The 16,894-nt window shown below is 36.6% G+C and overlaps 3 protein-coding genes across 8 annotated transcripts; 2 read left to right on the forward strand and 1 right to left on the reverse strand.

Annotated features, from left to right (window-relative positions):
* Positions 1-1,593: 1,593 nt before the first annotated feature.
* Positions 1,594-9,854, forward strand: SLOMO (F-box family protein). Of its 3 annotated transcripts, none has more exons than XM_088119527.1 (18): positions 1,594-1,712; positions 2,040-2,539; positions 4,396-4,648; positions 4,741-4,873; positions 5,476-5,575; positions 5,655-5,852; positions 5,932-6,202; positions 6,301-6,399; positions 6,490-6,578; positions 6,700-6,799; positions 6,879-7,049; positions 7,180-7,332; positions 7,433-7,593; positions 7,686-7,884; positions 8,247-8,710; positions 8,794-8,857; positions 9,261-9,347; positions 9,449-9,854. In XM_088119527.1, the coding sequence occupies exons 2-18, from the start codon at positions 2,076-2,078 to the stop codon at positions 9,527-9,529; spliced, it is 3,087 nt and encodes a 1,028-aa protein (XP_087975653.1). In that variant the 5' UTR covers positions 1,594-1,712; positions 2,040-2,075; the 3' UTR covers positions 9,530-9,854. The 3 variants fall into 3 exon arrangements, with proteins under 3 accessions (XP_087975653.1, XP_022132121.1, XP_022132112.1); XM_022276429.2 differs by having other exon boundaries at positions 1,603-1,712; positions 2,002-2,539; XM_022276420.2 differs by having other exon boundaries at positions 1,618-2,539.
* Positions 9,855-11,164: 1,310 nt separating this feature from the next.
* LOC111012355 (uncharacterized) lies at positions 11,165-12,861 on the forward strand. Its single transcript, XM_022286485.2, has 2 exons — positions 11,165-11,540; positions 11,935-12,861. Exons 1-2 carry the CDS (start codon positions 11,471-11,473, stop codon positions 12,546-12,548), a joined length of 684 nt encoding a protein of 227 aa, XP_022142177.1. The 5' UTR covers positions 11,165-11,470; the 3' UTR covers positions 12,549-12,861.
* Positions 12,862-12,975: 114 nt separating this feature from the next.
* LOC111017675 (uncharacterized) lies at positions 12,976-15,657 on the reverse strand. 4 transcript variants are annotated; one of them, XM_088119529.1, is made up of 5 exons: positions 15,528-15,657; positions 15,234-15,437; positions 14,987-15,077; positions 14,522-14,637; positions 12,976-14,408 (listed from the first exon to the last, which is right to left on the reverse strand). In XM_088119529.1, exon 5 carries the CDS (start codon positions 13,368-13,370, stop codon positions 13,035-13,037), a length of 336 nt encoding a protein of 111 aa, XP_087975655.1. In that variant the 5' UTR covers positions 13,371-14,408; positions 14,522-14,637; positions 14,987-15,077; positions 15,234-15,437; positions 15,528-15,657; the 3' UTR covers positions 12,976-13,034. The 4 variants fall into 4 exon arrangements, with proteins under 4 accessions (XP_087975655.1, XP_087975656.1, XP_087975657.1 ...); XM_088119530.1 differs by having other exon boundaries at positions 15,572-15,644; XM_088119531.1 differs by having other exon boundaries at positions 14,522-14,633; positions 15,234-15,638.
* Positions 15,658-16,894: the final 1,237 nt, after the last annotated feature.

Here is a 16,894-nt window from a genome sequence, read left to right on the forward strand (position 1 = left end):
ATCATAGTGTGAAAATAGGTAATTTTGTATTGGTTTATATAGGATAAGATTTATAAATTTAGATATTGGAAGTAAATTATTCCTTGGCATATTCTAATATGCTTGCAAGATATGGTTTTTTATATAATACCATTTATAATCTTGTAGTTCTATTTGTAAGATATATTTGACTGTAAAAAAAAAAAATAATAATAATAATAATAACAAATTGTCAAAACTGTTCTATAAATGTATATTAACGTGTACTTTGGTAGCTTATAAAGTTTAAAAACCATTAAAATGAACATAATTAAACGTTTAATAAACATAAAGGATACTTAATTATTTAATTGCTTGGGTAATTTTGATTGATATCAGAATGACAATATAAATGGGGGTGTTAATTGTCTGGCCAAAACTAGTGTTGATTTATTATTATTATTATTATTTTTGTAAACAAGTTTAAGTGATAAATTAACATCATAAAGTTTTAAAATAATGATACCAAACTTTTTATTTTTTGACAATCGAGAGTCAGAATTTTGCTCTCTAATACTGGAGGCACCTGATCCCGTCCTAATATATGGGAGGCATAAAAAAATTTTCGAATCGAACTAGTCCCACAAATTTTAATAAATTTTAAATGTAGTATTTATGAATAAAATATTGGTTCATATACTATTTTAATCTAGCTACTTTTGTTCGTTTACTCTCAAAACATCCATTTTTGATATATGTATTTTAAACTTCTGTTCATTTTAATGTTCAGTACTTTTTAAATATACTCGTTTTGGTCCCCATAGTTTTAGAAAGTTATCAACTTTAATTTTATTTTTATCTCATTTGTTTCCATCCCAATTTTAACATGACACTATCAATACATGTGTATTAAAGAGTTTCATTGTATATGAAATTCTACGAATAAGTCCTAAAATATTTACTTTTTAAAATATGCGGACTAAAATAAACATAAGTAAAAAATGCAATCACTAAAATAGTATGTAAACTTAAAAGCAAAGTTACGAGTTCAACCAAAACGACTATGGTATTTTCTAAATAGCATTCATCTATGATATAGTACAAACATATGTCATACATCATCTCTAAAAACGAACGATCCAATCCAACCAATATTCGATAAGAAACTGAAAAACAACCTTACTAAGATATTTTGCAAATAACCATTTCATTTTACAAATCTTCAGAGCGTGTTATAACTCGAATAAAATGACTATACAACATTTACTAATACGAACCTAGTCCAACTAATCAAAATATAAGAAGGTTCGAATCTTCGGCCGTGTGAACTAATAAAAACTATATAATATTTTTAGAAAAGGGCTGTAAAAATGGTGTTATTTAGGGGAGTGTGGTAATGCATTGACTTTGACTTAAAGGGAGAGTGGGGATATGGTAAGGAATCCTGCTGCCTCACACCAAACCTGTCCTCCATTTCCCAATCTTTTCTTCATTTTTAGTGCGAAATTATTGGCGCGTGTTCCATAACCCCACCCTCACACGCCGCCTTCGCACGTGCCAGCTTCAGCTTATACGACGTCGTTTTGCCAGACCACCCAAAACTGCGACGTGTGTTGTGTTCTTCTTACAAAGTCTCTTATAATTGTCTGTTTTGATAAAACTTTTTTTTTTCTCTCTTTCTCTATTCGTCGTTGTTAAAGTTGGGGATTTCTGGGATTATTACATCACCACTAGCAACAACAGAAGCATCCCAGGTCCGATCAGATCCATTCAAATCTCTTCTCTCTTCTCCATTTCTTATCTCTTTTTCTTAATTTTTTCCTCCATTTTTGTTTCCCCATTACTCTCTGAGTTTCTAGGTTTTCCCCTTTTCAACCCTCTCTTTGTATTTTCCGGTTTGATTCTCCGCCCAATTCGGAGTTTTTTTCTTTTCTGGGTTTGGGATTCTCTTTGATCCCTAGGGTTTCACTGCCTTTTGGGTTTGTGTCTTTGTGTTGTTTTTGGAATTGGGTGTGTTTTATTTTTTTAATTTTTGGTTTATAGCGGCACTGGTACTTGAAATGTGTGGGATCGTGACTTAGGGTTCGTGTTCGCACCTTGCCTTTGCGTCCAAGTGTATGACGATTTGGTGCTGCTTATGCTTCACCGTTGGAGAAGAAGACGAAAGGGAAGAACTGAAAGGTGAGATGAAGCCCATGCGTGAGGATGATTTTGAGAACCCGGATGACCCTGATCACATTGTGGGAAATGGCGGGGATTTTGAAGGGGGTGATCGGGTTGCGATTGCTGTGGATGGGTCTGAGCGTCATGATGGTGATCGACTGAGGTTGTTTGAGGATATGGTTAGGGCAATGCACGACGGCGGGGATGCTGGGGCTCAATGGGACGATGGGCTGCGCGGCGGTGCGGGTATCAACCCTTGGAATTTGTCTTTTGGAATTAAGCATCAGTCCGAGGGGGGAGAGAGTAGTAGCGCCTCGGCTTTGGCCTTGCCATCTGCGGCTGCTACAGTCGAGACTTCTAATGAAGAGCGCGATCGCGATGCCCACCACAAGCGCGCCAAAGTTCACTCCAAATTCAAGTGAGTCTGTAGTAAACTGCTTACGAATGTTGTGTTTTATGCTAAGTTTCATGGGTTTGGCACTTTGCTTGGTTTTCATTACTTTGCTTTTTCCTACTTTTGAGAAGGGGCGTAGAAATTTTCCTTGAATTTTTCTTTTTCCGTGGGATTTAGCACTGCATATTGTGGTGGTTTTGTGATGAAGATTGTTAGCATTTGCTGAGGTTGCCACTTACCAATACGCTAAGTTATTTGTATTTTAGCCGTCAATGCATGCGTTTCTTTGTTACTTTTCGTGCCGGTTATCTCTGAATAATGTTCTGTTTTGAACTGCAAGTTCGTGACCAAAAAGTAGTTGTTTTATGAACTGGATGTGCTTGCATTTCTTTATTTTCTAACAGTATCAATTTTGGAAAAGTAGTTGTTCTATGGACTTCTACTTCTGTAAATAAATCTATGTTGTATGACACTTCATTTTTTTTTTAATAATTGAAGTGGTCTATTTGTGAAGCAAACCTCGTCCGACTTCCATCTTCATGGTATTAGACTGTTGCCAGCCTCTTTGTCATCACATTTTAGAAATATTTCCTTGATTTCAAAATTGAAAATTTATTTCTCACTCAAAAGTGGCATGTTGCCGAATGGTTCTCTTCTCGTTATTTTATGGTGCCTTGTTGCTCTCTTTAATACGGTAACTTCTCCTGTAGAATAATAAGTTCCTTTTTAATAGTGTTTACTGATGCAAGAATATGATAATTAGATGTAAACAGAAATGCGTTACTAAAAAATCTGGGTTTTTATCTTTGTTGAAAGGCAATGGAAAGAAAGATATAGGAAAACACTCTCAACTGCCCTCAGATCTTCATGACGAAGTATCTCAAACTTTTAGGTTAAGTGTAGGTTTTATAATTTCAAACGGCTTCGTTCTATACTGTTGAACAACAAAAGCTTTTCTAGAATAGAGGATATCATACGGCATGCAAAGATGACATTCAAATTCTCTTGCAGTTGGAGTCGTTTGAGTTAGTAGTGCCTTGGATAAGTTTTCTTTTCATTAAATAGAAAATAATTTATTGACTTGGGAATTCATCCTGTGGTTTACGTTTTTGAAAAGAAAATGGGAATATTTGTTGTTTTTGAGTGTCTTATTAGTTGTCTTTTGAAGTAACCATAAATGTACTATGGTAGTGAGGGTGTTTTAATGCATAGGTACTCTAAATACATGATTTTATTTAAATGCACAAAATCAAAGGTGCTTCAAATTTCAGTCATATTTTTTCCCATATGATACCAAACAAGTTTTGTAAAAATTATTCTTGTAAATTGTTGTCAGGATATGCCAACACAAGTTCTTATGTTTTCAAGCATTGTTAACCTTGGTTACATAATGGTCAGACTCATTTGCAAACCTACTTTTAATACTATACTTACGTTTCTTATTAAAAAAAATTGTCTTCATTAAGGTTTATCATCAAGGGGTGAGCATAAAGGCAATTCAACCAGGTGGTTGTAGGTTTAGAACTCCTAGAACCTCTTTTGATTTTGTTTTACTACTAAATCTGATCTTCTGTTGGAAACTCTAACCCTTACCTGATGGTCGATGATATATTATGTGATCACTGGTTTAGAAAAGAGTAAATTCTGAGTTAATGAAACAATATCTATGTACAGTATTTATCATTCTTGTTAATTCATATTCTCTCAGACCATTTAGATCTTGCTGAATACCCCTATTTGGTTTCCTAAAATAATAAGTTAGACCAGTTGGAAAGTGCAGAATCAGAATTGCACGACTTAAGTTTGTGAGAAGTGTTATTTGTCTCTGTAATTATTGTTTATGTAGTGTCTTATTTTCTTTTCTTTTCAATTTTCTCTAGTGAGTGCGCCTTTTCAACTCCTTGGCCTTTGGGCGCTGGAAATCCTGCGAGAGATTATGATTTTTGTCACGGATCATCTTCAATTATGACTAGGAATGAGTTTTTCTACCATGCTTCTACATCAAACAGAGTTGATGATGGCGACGATTTTGATTCTAGTTTTGCTAAAGATGATGAGATAAATGAGAATGATGCCTGTAAATCAGAGGAATTTGAAGTACGGATGGATCTTACAGATGATTTACTGCATATGGTATGCATCTCCAAAGATTTATGAGTTCTCTTGCTTATCTTATAATTTCTGTATTTCTTATTCACATGAAGTTATTTCATCTCTGGTATCAGGTTTTCTCTTTCTTGGATCACATCAATCTTTGTCGAGCTGCTATAGTCTGCAGGCAGTGGCGAGCTGCTAGTGCTCATGAAGATTTCTGGAGGTGTTTGAACTTTGAAAATAGGAAAATATCCATGGAACAATGTAGGTTTGTTTGTTTACTAGTTAATTTTTTTGCCAATTTTTTTCACAACTTCCAGAGTAGTTGAGAACTTGAGATGATCTTTAAAATTTTGGTTCTCTTGGAAAGAGAGGTAATTTATTTGACGTGACTTCAAAATATGAAGGATCCAGTAGTCTGAGTCTAGAATGACCTTAGTCAAAGTCACCCAAGACATATTGTTGTTGAAGCCTAGGACTATGACATATTTGGAGCTCTTGTTCAGTACCCAGTATGATTTTTCTCCCTTAAAATATTTTTGCATTTATTTTTATAATATACATGAAAGAACTTCTGCTGTGCTATTGTTAGTTTTGTCAATCTCTTTGATCTTTGACATTAGTTCTGGACATTCTGTAGTAGTCTTCTTGCCAATGCATCATTTTCAATTTCATTTCGTGTTTCATCTATTTTTGTCCAATTAGATTTGCTCTTTTTGTCTTCCATCTAGTATCTATATTTATCCAATCGTATTTCTCTGCCTCTCTGTCAGCATTTATCGAATCATGTTTTCTATTTTGCTTGATTTCTATTATTATTCTGATTTGGAGCTATTTAATTAATTGATTATAATTTTTTACTGTAGTTGAGGATATGTGTGGAAGATATCCAAATGCCACAGAGGTAAATATATCTGGTGTTCCTGCCGTTCACTTGCTTGCTATGAAAGCAGTTTATTCTTTAAGGTAATAATCATATTTTTGTCTTTTTAATTTCCTGATCTTGAATCTCTGTGATGCTACTAATTACTTTCATATTTTCCAGAAATTTGGAGGTTTTAACTTTGGGGAAAGGACAACTGGGCGACACCTTTTTTCACGCCTTGGCAGATTGCCATTTTCTGAAGAGCCTGACGGTCAATGATTCTACGCTAGTTAATGTTACACAGGAGATACCTATAAGCCATGATAGACTGCGTCATCTTCATCTTACTAAATGTCGTGTTATACGCATATCTGTTAGGTTGCTACTGTCTATGTATTGAAATGGTAACTGTGTTTACTGGTTGAGACACTCTTGTCTAAAGCATGTTCTCTTGCAGATGTCCACAACTTGAAACATTGTCTTTGAAGCGCAGTAACATGGCACAGGCTGTTCTTAATTGCCCTCTTCTCCATGACCTGGATATAGGCTCTTGCCACAAGCTCTCAGATGCTGCAATTCGCTCAGCAGCTATTTCGTGCCCACAATTGGAATCTCTTGACATGTCTAATTGTTCCTGTGTCAGTGATGAGACATTACGCGAAATAGCCTCAGCCTGCCAGAATCTCCAACTTCTGAATGCATCATACTGCCCAAATATATCTTTGGAGGTGGCGTACCAATTAAGTTATACTTTTTAGTTAAAGTGATTATTTTTTCCTTTGGACCTCCTTTTTTCCTGATATTTTGGTTGGTTTTCCTTTTGAAGTCTGTAAGACTGTCGATGCTGACGGTGCTTAAGCTTCACAGCTGTGAGGGCATCACTTCAGCTTCAATGACTGCAATATCTCATAGTTATAAGCTGAAGGTCTGAAATTAAATATTTCAACTGTTCTATTTCCTAGTTGTATGATGTTGTATCTGAATCAGTTGAACATGGAATGGAGACTTATTGCAGGTTTTGGAGCTTGATAATTGCAGTCTTTTGACTTCTGTGTCACTGGATCTTCCATGTTTGCAGAATATTAGACTGGTCCACTGCCGCAAGTATGTGCTCTCGTCTCCTCAGCGACTTCTAGCTTCCATCACAACTTCATTTAGGATGCCTTTTTTACCGGTCTTAACTCTTTTTCTCCAAGTTAAACCTGTGGTGATTTCTTGTGTGCAGATTCTCTGATTTGAGCTTACAGAGTGTTAAGTTATCATCCATAATGGTCTCTAATTGTCCAGCACTTCACCGGATCAACATCACTTCCAATTTACTTCAAGTATGTCTTAATGGGTTTCCTTTCTTCTTTCATTTTATGGGGTATAGAATAATCCTGGACTGTATTTGTGGACTTGCAGAAATTAATGTTGAAGAAACAGGAGAGCTTGGCTAAGTTGGCTTTGCAGTGTCCCGGTCTGCAAGATGTGGACCTCACAGACTGCGAATCTCTAACAAATTCTGTTTGTGAGGTTTTTAGTGATGGTGGTGGATGTCCTATGTTGAAATCACTTGTTCTTGATAACTGCGAGGTAAGTTTCTCACTGTTAGCCTGTCACCCGTTAGTATTGTGGTATCAGCCTTCTGTGACTTCATAGTTTGCCAATTATTTGGTTTTGACTTTGCATCGATTTCTAATGTGGTCATTTTTCTTTTGTTCAGAGTTTAACTGCTGTTCGATTCTGTAGTAGTTCTTTAGGAAGTCTTTCCCTTGTTGGTTGCCGGGCGATCACTTCACTCGAACTTAAATGCCCTAATCTCGAACAAGTTTCTCTTGATGGCTGCGATCATCTAGAAAGAGCATCATTTTCCCCTGTATGTGAAAACTGCTGGCGTGTCGGCGTGACTGTTTTTTAGCATCTACAAATATTCTGAGTTTTTAGGATTGAGTTTTCTTGTTTCTCTCTTTCTGAAGGTTGGTCTGCGGTCACTAAACCTTGGAATTTGTCCAAAATTGACTGAATTAAGACTTGAGGCTCCTCGTATGGATTTACTCGAGTTGAAAGGTTGTGGTGGATTGTCTGAGGCAGCCATCAATTGTCCACGTCTAACATCATTGGATGCTTCCTTTTGTGGGTTAGTTTTCTTATCATCTGTGGACCATAGCTTCGCGTTTTATGTATACTCAATGATGCTTATATAGTCAATTCCTTCGTTTTCCCTTGCAGTCAACTGAAAGATGAGTGCTTGTCTGCAACTACTGCCTCGTGTCCACAGATTGAGTCACTAATACTGATGTCATGTCCTTCGGTTGGTTCAGAGGGACTTTACTCTTTGCGATGCCTTCTGAAGTTGGTTGTGCTTGATTTATCATATACCTTTTTGATGAGTTTGCAGCCAGTCTTCGAGTCTTGTGTACAACTAAAGGTAACCTTTATGTTAGACATATCGCTCTTTAGGCAATTAAGGGTCTGTTTGGTATCGTTTTTATTTTTGGTTTGATTCTCATTTCTTGTTTCTCGTTTCATCTTTTTTTAAGAAACGTTGGTATCTGTTTTTTATTTTTATTTTTTTATTGAAGAAAAAAAAAACTAGAACTAGAATTAGATTTTCAATTTTTGGAACGTTTCTTACTGTCAAATACTCATGTCTCTCAAAAATTGGAAATGAGAAGCATCAAAGCATGATACGAGAAACAAAAATGTTACCAAACAACCACTACGATATTACTCAAAATATTATCACGGCCTCACCTGATCTTCTCATGCTTTGTCTTATTCTTAATGAAGGTATTGAAACTACAAGCATGCAAATATTTAACCGACTCATCGCTGGAGCCCCTTTATAAGGAAGGTGCTCTTCCAGCTCTTCAGGAGTTAGACTTATCTTACGGGTCACTTTGTCAATCTGCCATTGAGGAACTTCTTGCTTGTTGCACACACCTGACTCATGTGAGCTTAAATGGCTGTGTGAACATGCATGATCTAAACTGGGGTTGTAGCACTGGACATCTTTCTTTGTCCGGCATCCCGCTTCCTCTTGGTCAGGCCACTATTGACGATATTGAGGAACCGGTTGCACAGCCGAACCGTTTATTACAGAATCTTAACTGTGTAGGTTGTCAGAGTATTAGGAAAGTTCTCATTCCTCCAGCAGCACGCTGTCTCCATTTATCATCATTGAACCTATCTCTGTCTTCAAATCTCAAAGAAGTCGACGTTTCTTGTCTCAATCTATGCTTTCTTAATTTGAGGTTATACTCCCCCCTTCAACTCTGTCAACAGTTCCAGATGATTTTTTGTCTATCTTTGTGCTAAATCCCTTTTTGTGATCTAGTAATTGTTGCTCTCTGGAAGTTTTGAGACTTGACTGCCCGAGACTGACCAGTCTCTTTCTCCAGGTATTTTTTATTATCTTCCATGTAAGTTTTGGATGTTTAAATACCAACTAGTAACTAACAAGGGTAGGGGATAAGCTGGGCGAAAAATGGGGTCAGCACAGATCACTAATTGAAATAATAGCTAACTCAGACAATTATTCAATGTGGCCTCTCCCAATCATTGGATGTATAGTTTTTAATTTCTCTCTCATGCATCTAACGGTGGTAGCTACACCGTTCCCCCGTCCATCCCTCCCAAATAATTTCTTCCAATAACGGGGTAGAACTCCTCCCCCGACCCCTGTGCGTCTGGTTTTCTTCAGGACCCCAGTTTTATTTGCATCATTTTGATTATAATTTTCGGAGTTAAGAGATGCATATGATGCCCAATGACATGAAGCTAACTAGATCTGTGTTTTCCTAGTCTTGCAACATTGAGGAAGAAGCAGTTGAAGCCGCGATATCGAAATGTAGTATGCTCGAGACACTAGACGTCCGCTTTTGTCCGAAGGTGTGAGGGCTGTCTTTGTTTCGCTCTTCTACATTGTTTAGTAGTTTTGGCTGTGTTAACGATAGCTTTGGCTGACCTTGAACTGTTTCTTCTACTGGCAGATCTCGTCGATTAGCATGGTACAACTGCGTATTGCTTGCCCGAGTTTGAAGCGGATCTTCAGCAGTCTGTCTCCAACGTGACTAACTCTTCTTTTCCCTAAAAATTTTCCTCCCACTTGTTAATTTCAAGTCTTCAGAGACGACCCGTCACTTTACGTATATGATGGTGTTGAAAATTCTGTCAACTTCCGTTTGCTTGGGGTATATAGTTAGCTTTTATGTTTGGGACACCTTTAAAAATAAGTTATCTTTGTCTATATTGCTACCAACCAGCTAAGTTAAGTTAGCCTTTCCATCTATTTAATTCAGTTTTGCAGTGTCTATGAGAGAGATTAAGAATGAATGATTGAGAATACGTTATTATTTTCAGTATCTGTTGATACAATCAATTTCTTCCTTATCTTAACCATTCATCCTATTATTATGACATTTTTAATTCTTAATCATTCATTACTGCCAGCCACTGATATCTTAAAACTTGTGGCTTAATTTGAACATTATCGCTAAAATGCAGTATATATCTTCAATCAAGAGGTTTCAACATTATCGTTAAAATGCAGCATATATCTCCAACCAAGAGGTTTTGAGTTCGATCTTCCGTCTTGTATGTTGTACTAAAAAAATATTATCTCTAAAATACGTACAGTCTCCCTTATTTTGTTTAAACCTACCAACACTTTCCTTGAACCAATTACATGATTTCGATAAAAGCTTTAGTCTCTATGGTCTCTTTCCTCGCCCGATGGCAGAGGTCAATCCCCTATCACCTTCGATGCCTCCTTGTGGTCCTTCTCTCTAGCTTTTCCTCGGCTTTTAGAGTTAGAGTTAGTTGATAGGCCACTTTCCACATCTGATGCATTGAGATTTCATCTTGGATTTCGAACCTCAAGCCCTATCATGCAAAGGATTCTTCGTCAGATTCGTTCAAGCCATTGCGAATAAACAATTGGTAGAACTCCGCAACTTGTTAGGAGTAGGGGCTTTCTTGTACGCTTCTCTCCCCCCTATCCTAACAAGCGAAGTGAACCCTTTAGAACAAGCTTTGGGTCTAATCGGAGGGTAGAAATTTATCCCGCAACCTCGATCGCATCTTGTCTTGTCTCATGTACTTCCCTTTGCCTTTCCGCTGACGCCTTACTTGGACTTGATCCCACCAAATTGAGGCATGACCCTTGCTCAGGAATTTCATCTTCGCATACCTCGTCTCGTTCTTTCCAATCAAAGAACTTTTCCACGCTACTTTTTCAATCCTAGTTTATTTTGGTTTTCTTACTTTTAACTTTGGTTCATTCTAATTTTAGTACTTTTAAAATGTTCGTTTTGGTCTCGATATATTTGAGAAGTGACTATTTCAGTTTATGTTTGTAAAACTTGGAAACAAATTCTATACCTAATGGAAACTCTTTAATATAAAATTATGATTATATTTTAAAGAATAATGGAAACTCTTTAATATAAAATTATGATTATATTTTAAGGAATACGTCAAAAGCAGTATGGTGTTGAAATTATGATTGAAAAATGAGATAAAAAGTAAAATAAAAGAGAGAGGATCTTTTTTAAGTAAAAGACTGAAAATAAACCAAATTTTAAAGTAAAAATATTAAAATGAATATTTTGAAGTATGGAAGCAAAATGGAAAACAGAAGTTCCAAAAAAGTATTTCAAGGGAGTTGAAACAAGGAAAGTTTGATCTTTTTGTGGAAAAATGTTGAATGGGGCATTGATTATTGTGCCGACAGTAAGAACTGAGAAGTTCGAAGCAGAAATGAGAGACTGAATATTTTATGAAGAGAGCAATTTGGACATTTCCCACCGACAATACCCGAGGAATCAACACACGTGAAAATGTTATTAACAAAATTTGTCTTCTCATTTACAGGCCATTTGGGTCATCAGCCGATGGTGGTTGCGCCGATTTGTTTGTTTGGGCCACTCACCCTTTGAGTGAAGGCCAAGTCTCCACCGCCTGAAACCTCACTTATTCTTCAATTTTCTCTCTCTCTCGGTACGGGAGCTGCAATGGCGACCAAGATTCTGTGGTTTCTCTTGTTTTTCGCCCTCTTCGTCTCTGTGTTTTCTGCCACAGACTGTAAGTTGGAGTTTCCCCCTTACCCACTTACTCATTTTCTTACTTCAGCTGCCATTATTGTTTGCTGAAGCTTAAAATTTCAAGTTCTTCACTGTAAAGTGCATCTGATGGTTCTAGTTTGAAGATTATCTTCTGGGTATGTTGTATTTGATCTGCATTTGACCTGGGAGCTTCTCCTTTTTCCTTTGCCACTGGGTTTTCTCATTCTGACCTATTTGATTGTTAACATCCATGAACAGTTCTAAGTTCAGATCTGTAGCTATTCTGCAACTTCTGTGTTATTTCTCTGGAAAATGTTTGCCTCCTTGCTGTTGATTGATTGATTTTTGGTTTTTGATCTGTTTTGTATCTTTTGAAATTGAACTGGAAAAACTCTGCTGTTGTTTTGGAACAGTTGCAGCAAATGTGACTGATAATCCTGCTGATAAACTAGTTGTTGTGCTTAACAAGAACAGAACTGCACACAAATTGGCTGCTCTTAAAGACAATCCTGGCCTGGCCTGCCTTGCTCTTCAGTATATCAAGGCGTACCAAGGCAAATGCGGAGAGGTCGGAGGCCCCGATGGAATGAAGCCTCCGAATTCTGCGTTTGCTGAAACATTTGCTCCCAACTGCGGAGTTGTTGTCTCATCTCTTTCGCCGATCACGGGGCGGCTGCTTGGTTGCCAGTCCAAATATGTCCATGCTCCCGAAGCGTTCTCGGATGTTTTGATGCTGAATGACAAGAGCTTGGAGATTCTATACCACAAGAATCACACGGAAGTTGGAGCTGCTGTGACTGGCACTGATGGAGGTTCTCCTTACTTTTGGTGTGTGTTGTTCAGCAATGGCAGCATCTCTAACAGCTTTGCTTTCGAGGGAGGAGTTGCGAAGCTGACACGCCCTGGATGCTACAGTGGAGCTAACGACCAATGCAGCGGAGCCGATAGCCAGTTCTCGACCACCAACCATATCTTGCTATTAGCCTTGACATCTTTGGTTGCCATGGCATATGCGTTGGGTGTATGATCATCAGCCATCAGGTCTCATCCAAACTCGTAAAAGTATCATTTTACACGATTGGCGACCACCTGTTTTCTTTATCGATAGTTGGTGGTGCATTCATTGTTTTTGTTTTGTGGTTCCCGATTCGTTTTCAAAGTGCCAATTCATGCTATTCTGTCATCATCCTAGATTGTAGAGTCTTGTGCATTATTGGATCTCATAGGAGCCATTTTTCTCAGTGAGAGTTGTTAAGAGAAGTTCCACTATCTTAGTCAGTGTCATGTTTGAATCAGATTTTTGAGCTGATCTAATGAAATATTTGATATATGATGATGAATTGAAATTCTACTACTGGTATATGAGACAGGAAGTTCCCTGCATAATCTTTGATCCAAATACGTCGTAAATCCTAGGTGCAAAACTGCCAAAAAAAAAAGGAAAAGAAAAGAAAAACCGCAAAAGAAAGTGTAGATTTTGTCCACTGATGAAACTATGAAGTATTGTTTAAAGTTACTCCCAGAACACGAGAGAAGCTCTACACTTCAAAACAAATGCAAGAAGCAGAAGAATGAAGAATATGCCACAAGAAGAGCCACCAACTCTGTGAATCCAGTAAGCATCAAACCTGGCACATCTCTGTTCCAAGTGAAGCAAACCAGCAATAACAAAGATCAAGGTTATCAGAAGAACAGGCAACCAGAACCCGAAGTTAATGGATGATTCCTCATCCTCGTCCAGCTCAACGGTCGGTCTCCGGTCGATGTAGAGCGGTGAAACCACCGCCAGAAGGCCGAGCCCCACTGCCACCAACCGGTCGTAGGACGAGAACCCGCTCCTCCTCGACATGGAAAACAAGAGTCCTTGTTCTCTGAAGTCTGTTGTTGTATGGAAATGGAAGTGATGGGAATGTTGAAGAGGGAACTTATTCGGAGGAAGAATGAGTGTTGAGTAAACTTAATTGGGATAGAATGGTTGGTGGGAACAGAGGCATTATTCGCCATTAATGAACAGAGCCTCAATTCATTATTTTTTTTGGGAGTTGGAATCTGATTCTGCCGCCGTCAACTGAAATTTTTACACACCAAAAGAAAACAGAACATGAACACTGTTGGAGAATGGACATTGGAGATTTGTTTTTTCAAATCACAGTGGAGAAATGTTTTGTTGGTTAATGGTTAAATTATAGTATAAAAATAACATGACATAACATAACATAAAAAGTTAAAAACTAAGTCCAAAATTATATTTTTAATCACTCATAAATTTTTGCTTTGATTTCCCTCCCCTAAAATTTTGGTTTTATATTTTATTCTGGCTTCTTCCTTTTCTATAGTTTTAAATTTTACTACTTAACTGTGTCACATCAAAATTTTTAATTAAAAAAATAAGATAAATTAAAAGAATCAAAACCAAAAACAAAATTTACACAGAAACCAAATTGGATGTTTTAAAAGTAGAGATGACCAAAATGAACCAAAACCAAATACAAATAGTATTTAAACCTTAAATATCCACTCTCCAATTCAAAATATTCCCATGTAATATAGGTTTCTTGTCATTCCTTGGTTGAAAGAAATCCGGTAAAAGCAAAACAAATGAGGGAAAAAATCAATAATTTAAATTAGGGCATACGATAATGCTAAGCTGAATTCTGATAGTTGACCTATTTTAGCACCAAACAGAAATTGCTGGTTGATGCGCAGGAATAAGAAAAGACATTAAAGATATAGATTAAGAGCGGATATCGACACGTCGATGTCAGACCCGAACCCATCCATCTTCAGTTTCAGCTGCAGCCTCTGGCAAAGTTGAAGAGTTTGAATGGTCTTCTTCAGCATCCACCAACATCCTCTTCCTCACATCTCTTCCACTTCTAACATCATCCTTCAAAATCACCACCAAGTTTTTATAGCTAATAAATAAGAATCGGCAATGCTAACTATCAAAGAACAGACCGTTTAGGCCCAAAATTCAGGAAAAAAAAATTGTTACTTTACCTGACTAACACGAGTATGAACAACTCGTGGTGGACGGGATTGCCTTAATCTTTCAATACTTCTAAAATCACCCTCCAAACATTCCGCATGCATGACAGTAAATTTTTTTCATCTACCTGAGTTGTTAGACAAGAAACACAAGCAACAAAATTCAATTAATAAGATCAGATTCTCGATTCTTGAGAGAGCTACATGATAGTATAACGCATTTTACTTTTCACGGGAAATCTTAAATACACGATAATACATCTCTAATCTATTTCTCTGTTTCTTTAAAATTGATAATCTTTATAATTATGTCATCAGGAAGAGGAATGTCAACTACCCACTTCACACAAACATCTATATCAACTTTTTCTTGTACAACAGCACGATACTTCGTCGTGTAGAAGTAGAACGAAAAAAAAAACCCTTAGTTACTGAGAAAACAGATTTTTTTAAATACTAACTAGGATGTGTATGTACCTCTTTAATGCTGCCATCAAGAGCCAGAACATCTAGAGATAACAAACCATCCCCGAGAATACGTTCTAAACCACCGATTTCATAAATGGCTCTGCAAGATCAAAATCACAAGTTTCTCAGATTGATACAAATATAGGAATTATTCTAATATCCCTATGCATCAACTACCATCTAAAGAACATCAAGAACAAATTCAAAGAATCGATTTTATTCGGGGAAGAAAATTCAGAGTAATGATCAAAACTACCTTTGGTATCAGTAAACCATGTGGAAATTTGGGAGGTCAGTAGTTCCAATTTACGATGCGAACGAGGATCATCCCCTTCTTCCTTCACACCCACCTGAAGAGTCGATCAACGGGAAAACACCAACCAGATACCTTCATCGAACAATCGCAAAGCGAGATTTCGATTTTCTAAATCATCCATCTCGCCGCATCCACCTTTTAACCCTAAAACCGCCCATTATCAGAGTAAGACAAAATTTTCAAAAGTCCAGAAGAGAAACATGAATTGATTATAGATAAGAAGGGGGAGAAAACTTTTTAAATGTAAGAACAGAGAGTGATGAGAACGGCTACGTAACGATGGCGTTAGCCTTGAAAACCCTAATTGCAATTTGCAATTGAACCGTTTAGAGGTTTTCGTGGAGAGGAAGCAACTAAATGATTAAACATAAATAATATTTAATAATAACAACAACAAAAGGGGCTGGGCCTAATTAATGTAGAAGTGGGCCTACAGTGTGTACCCATTACTGGGCCTTCAACAAGGGACGGATATCCACCACTATTGACAAATAAAATAAACATAAAATCTACAATACTTTTGTTTTAACTTTACTAAGAAAAGTCACTACAATTTGTCAAAAAAAAAAAAAGTCACTACATACAATCTAATAAATCTAGAGATATTTAAAAAAATATATAATACAAAATGGGTTTTTCTAATGCGTAGATTAGATATTTATTAAAACAAATAACATTCATGAAACTGTACTATTACCATGGAAAAACGAACAGCTACGTTTCAAGCAGTCAAGAGATATGCCGACCTAATAACGTCAGTTCGACTAAGTCGGGTTGAATTTGCCTTATTGTTGCCACCATCAACGTGCATAGAGGGCGGATTTAACTGATCGTAGTTAGCACCTATTACTAGTCTAGCCATGATCAAATTGAGGGAGAGAAACTTAGCCTTCCTTACCAATCGATTTAGCTTCGATCACCTATAATAAAGTTAGGTAATCCATTATCTAGGTATGGTCGAATCCCATCCGAATATACTACCCACCTTCCCAACCAATACTAACTTAGATATTGGAGTATTCTTCTCTATTTTGCAGGTCACTCTACTTGTTTAGGGATAAGTCTTACTACTCAAACATACAATTCTGTGCATGAACACATCCAATATTTACAACATTTTGTTATATTATCTCTAATCTCAATTCAAAACTTTCGACGACACAGGCATGTATTTCCTCCAAATATATCAAGTATGTATATATATATATATATATATATATATATATATATTATATTATAAATGATTCCATCAAAATGCAAAATTACTACGTTAAACATGAAATTCATAATTATTTTTCTAATTGCATAGTAGAATTCATAAACGCTTTACATGGTTTGTAAATAGTTAAATCTCTAAATAAACTGGAAATAAAAATGTTATCAAACAAACCCTATAAACCTATTATTTGATCAGAGTAGTGGTTGAATTACTTGAATAATACTATTTGGCTAAACTAACAAATATAGCCTCCATGAATTAATCAATGGTGGCCAAAAATTAATCACTGTCCAATAGGCATTCATTCAGGCAAGCCTATATATATATGAAAAAGAACCAACTCAAAATTCTATACTAGTAAAAATAAATAGCAAAAACATGA

This window comes from Momordica charantia (genome assembly GCF_013281855.1).
Source record: "Momordica charantia cultivar OHB3-1 chromosome 11 unlocalized genomic scaffold, Mcharantia_2.0 BLBB01000011.1, whole genome shotgun sequence".
Lineage (NCBI taxonomy): Eukaryota > Viridiplantae > Streptophyta > Magnoliopsida > Cucurbitales > Cucurbitaceae > Momordica > Momordica charantia.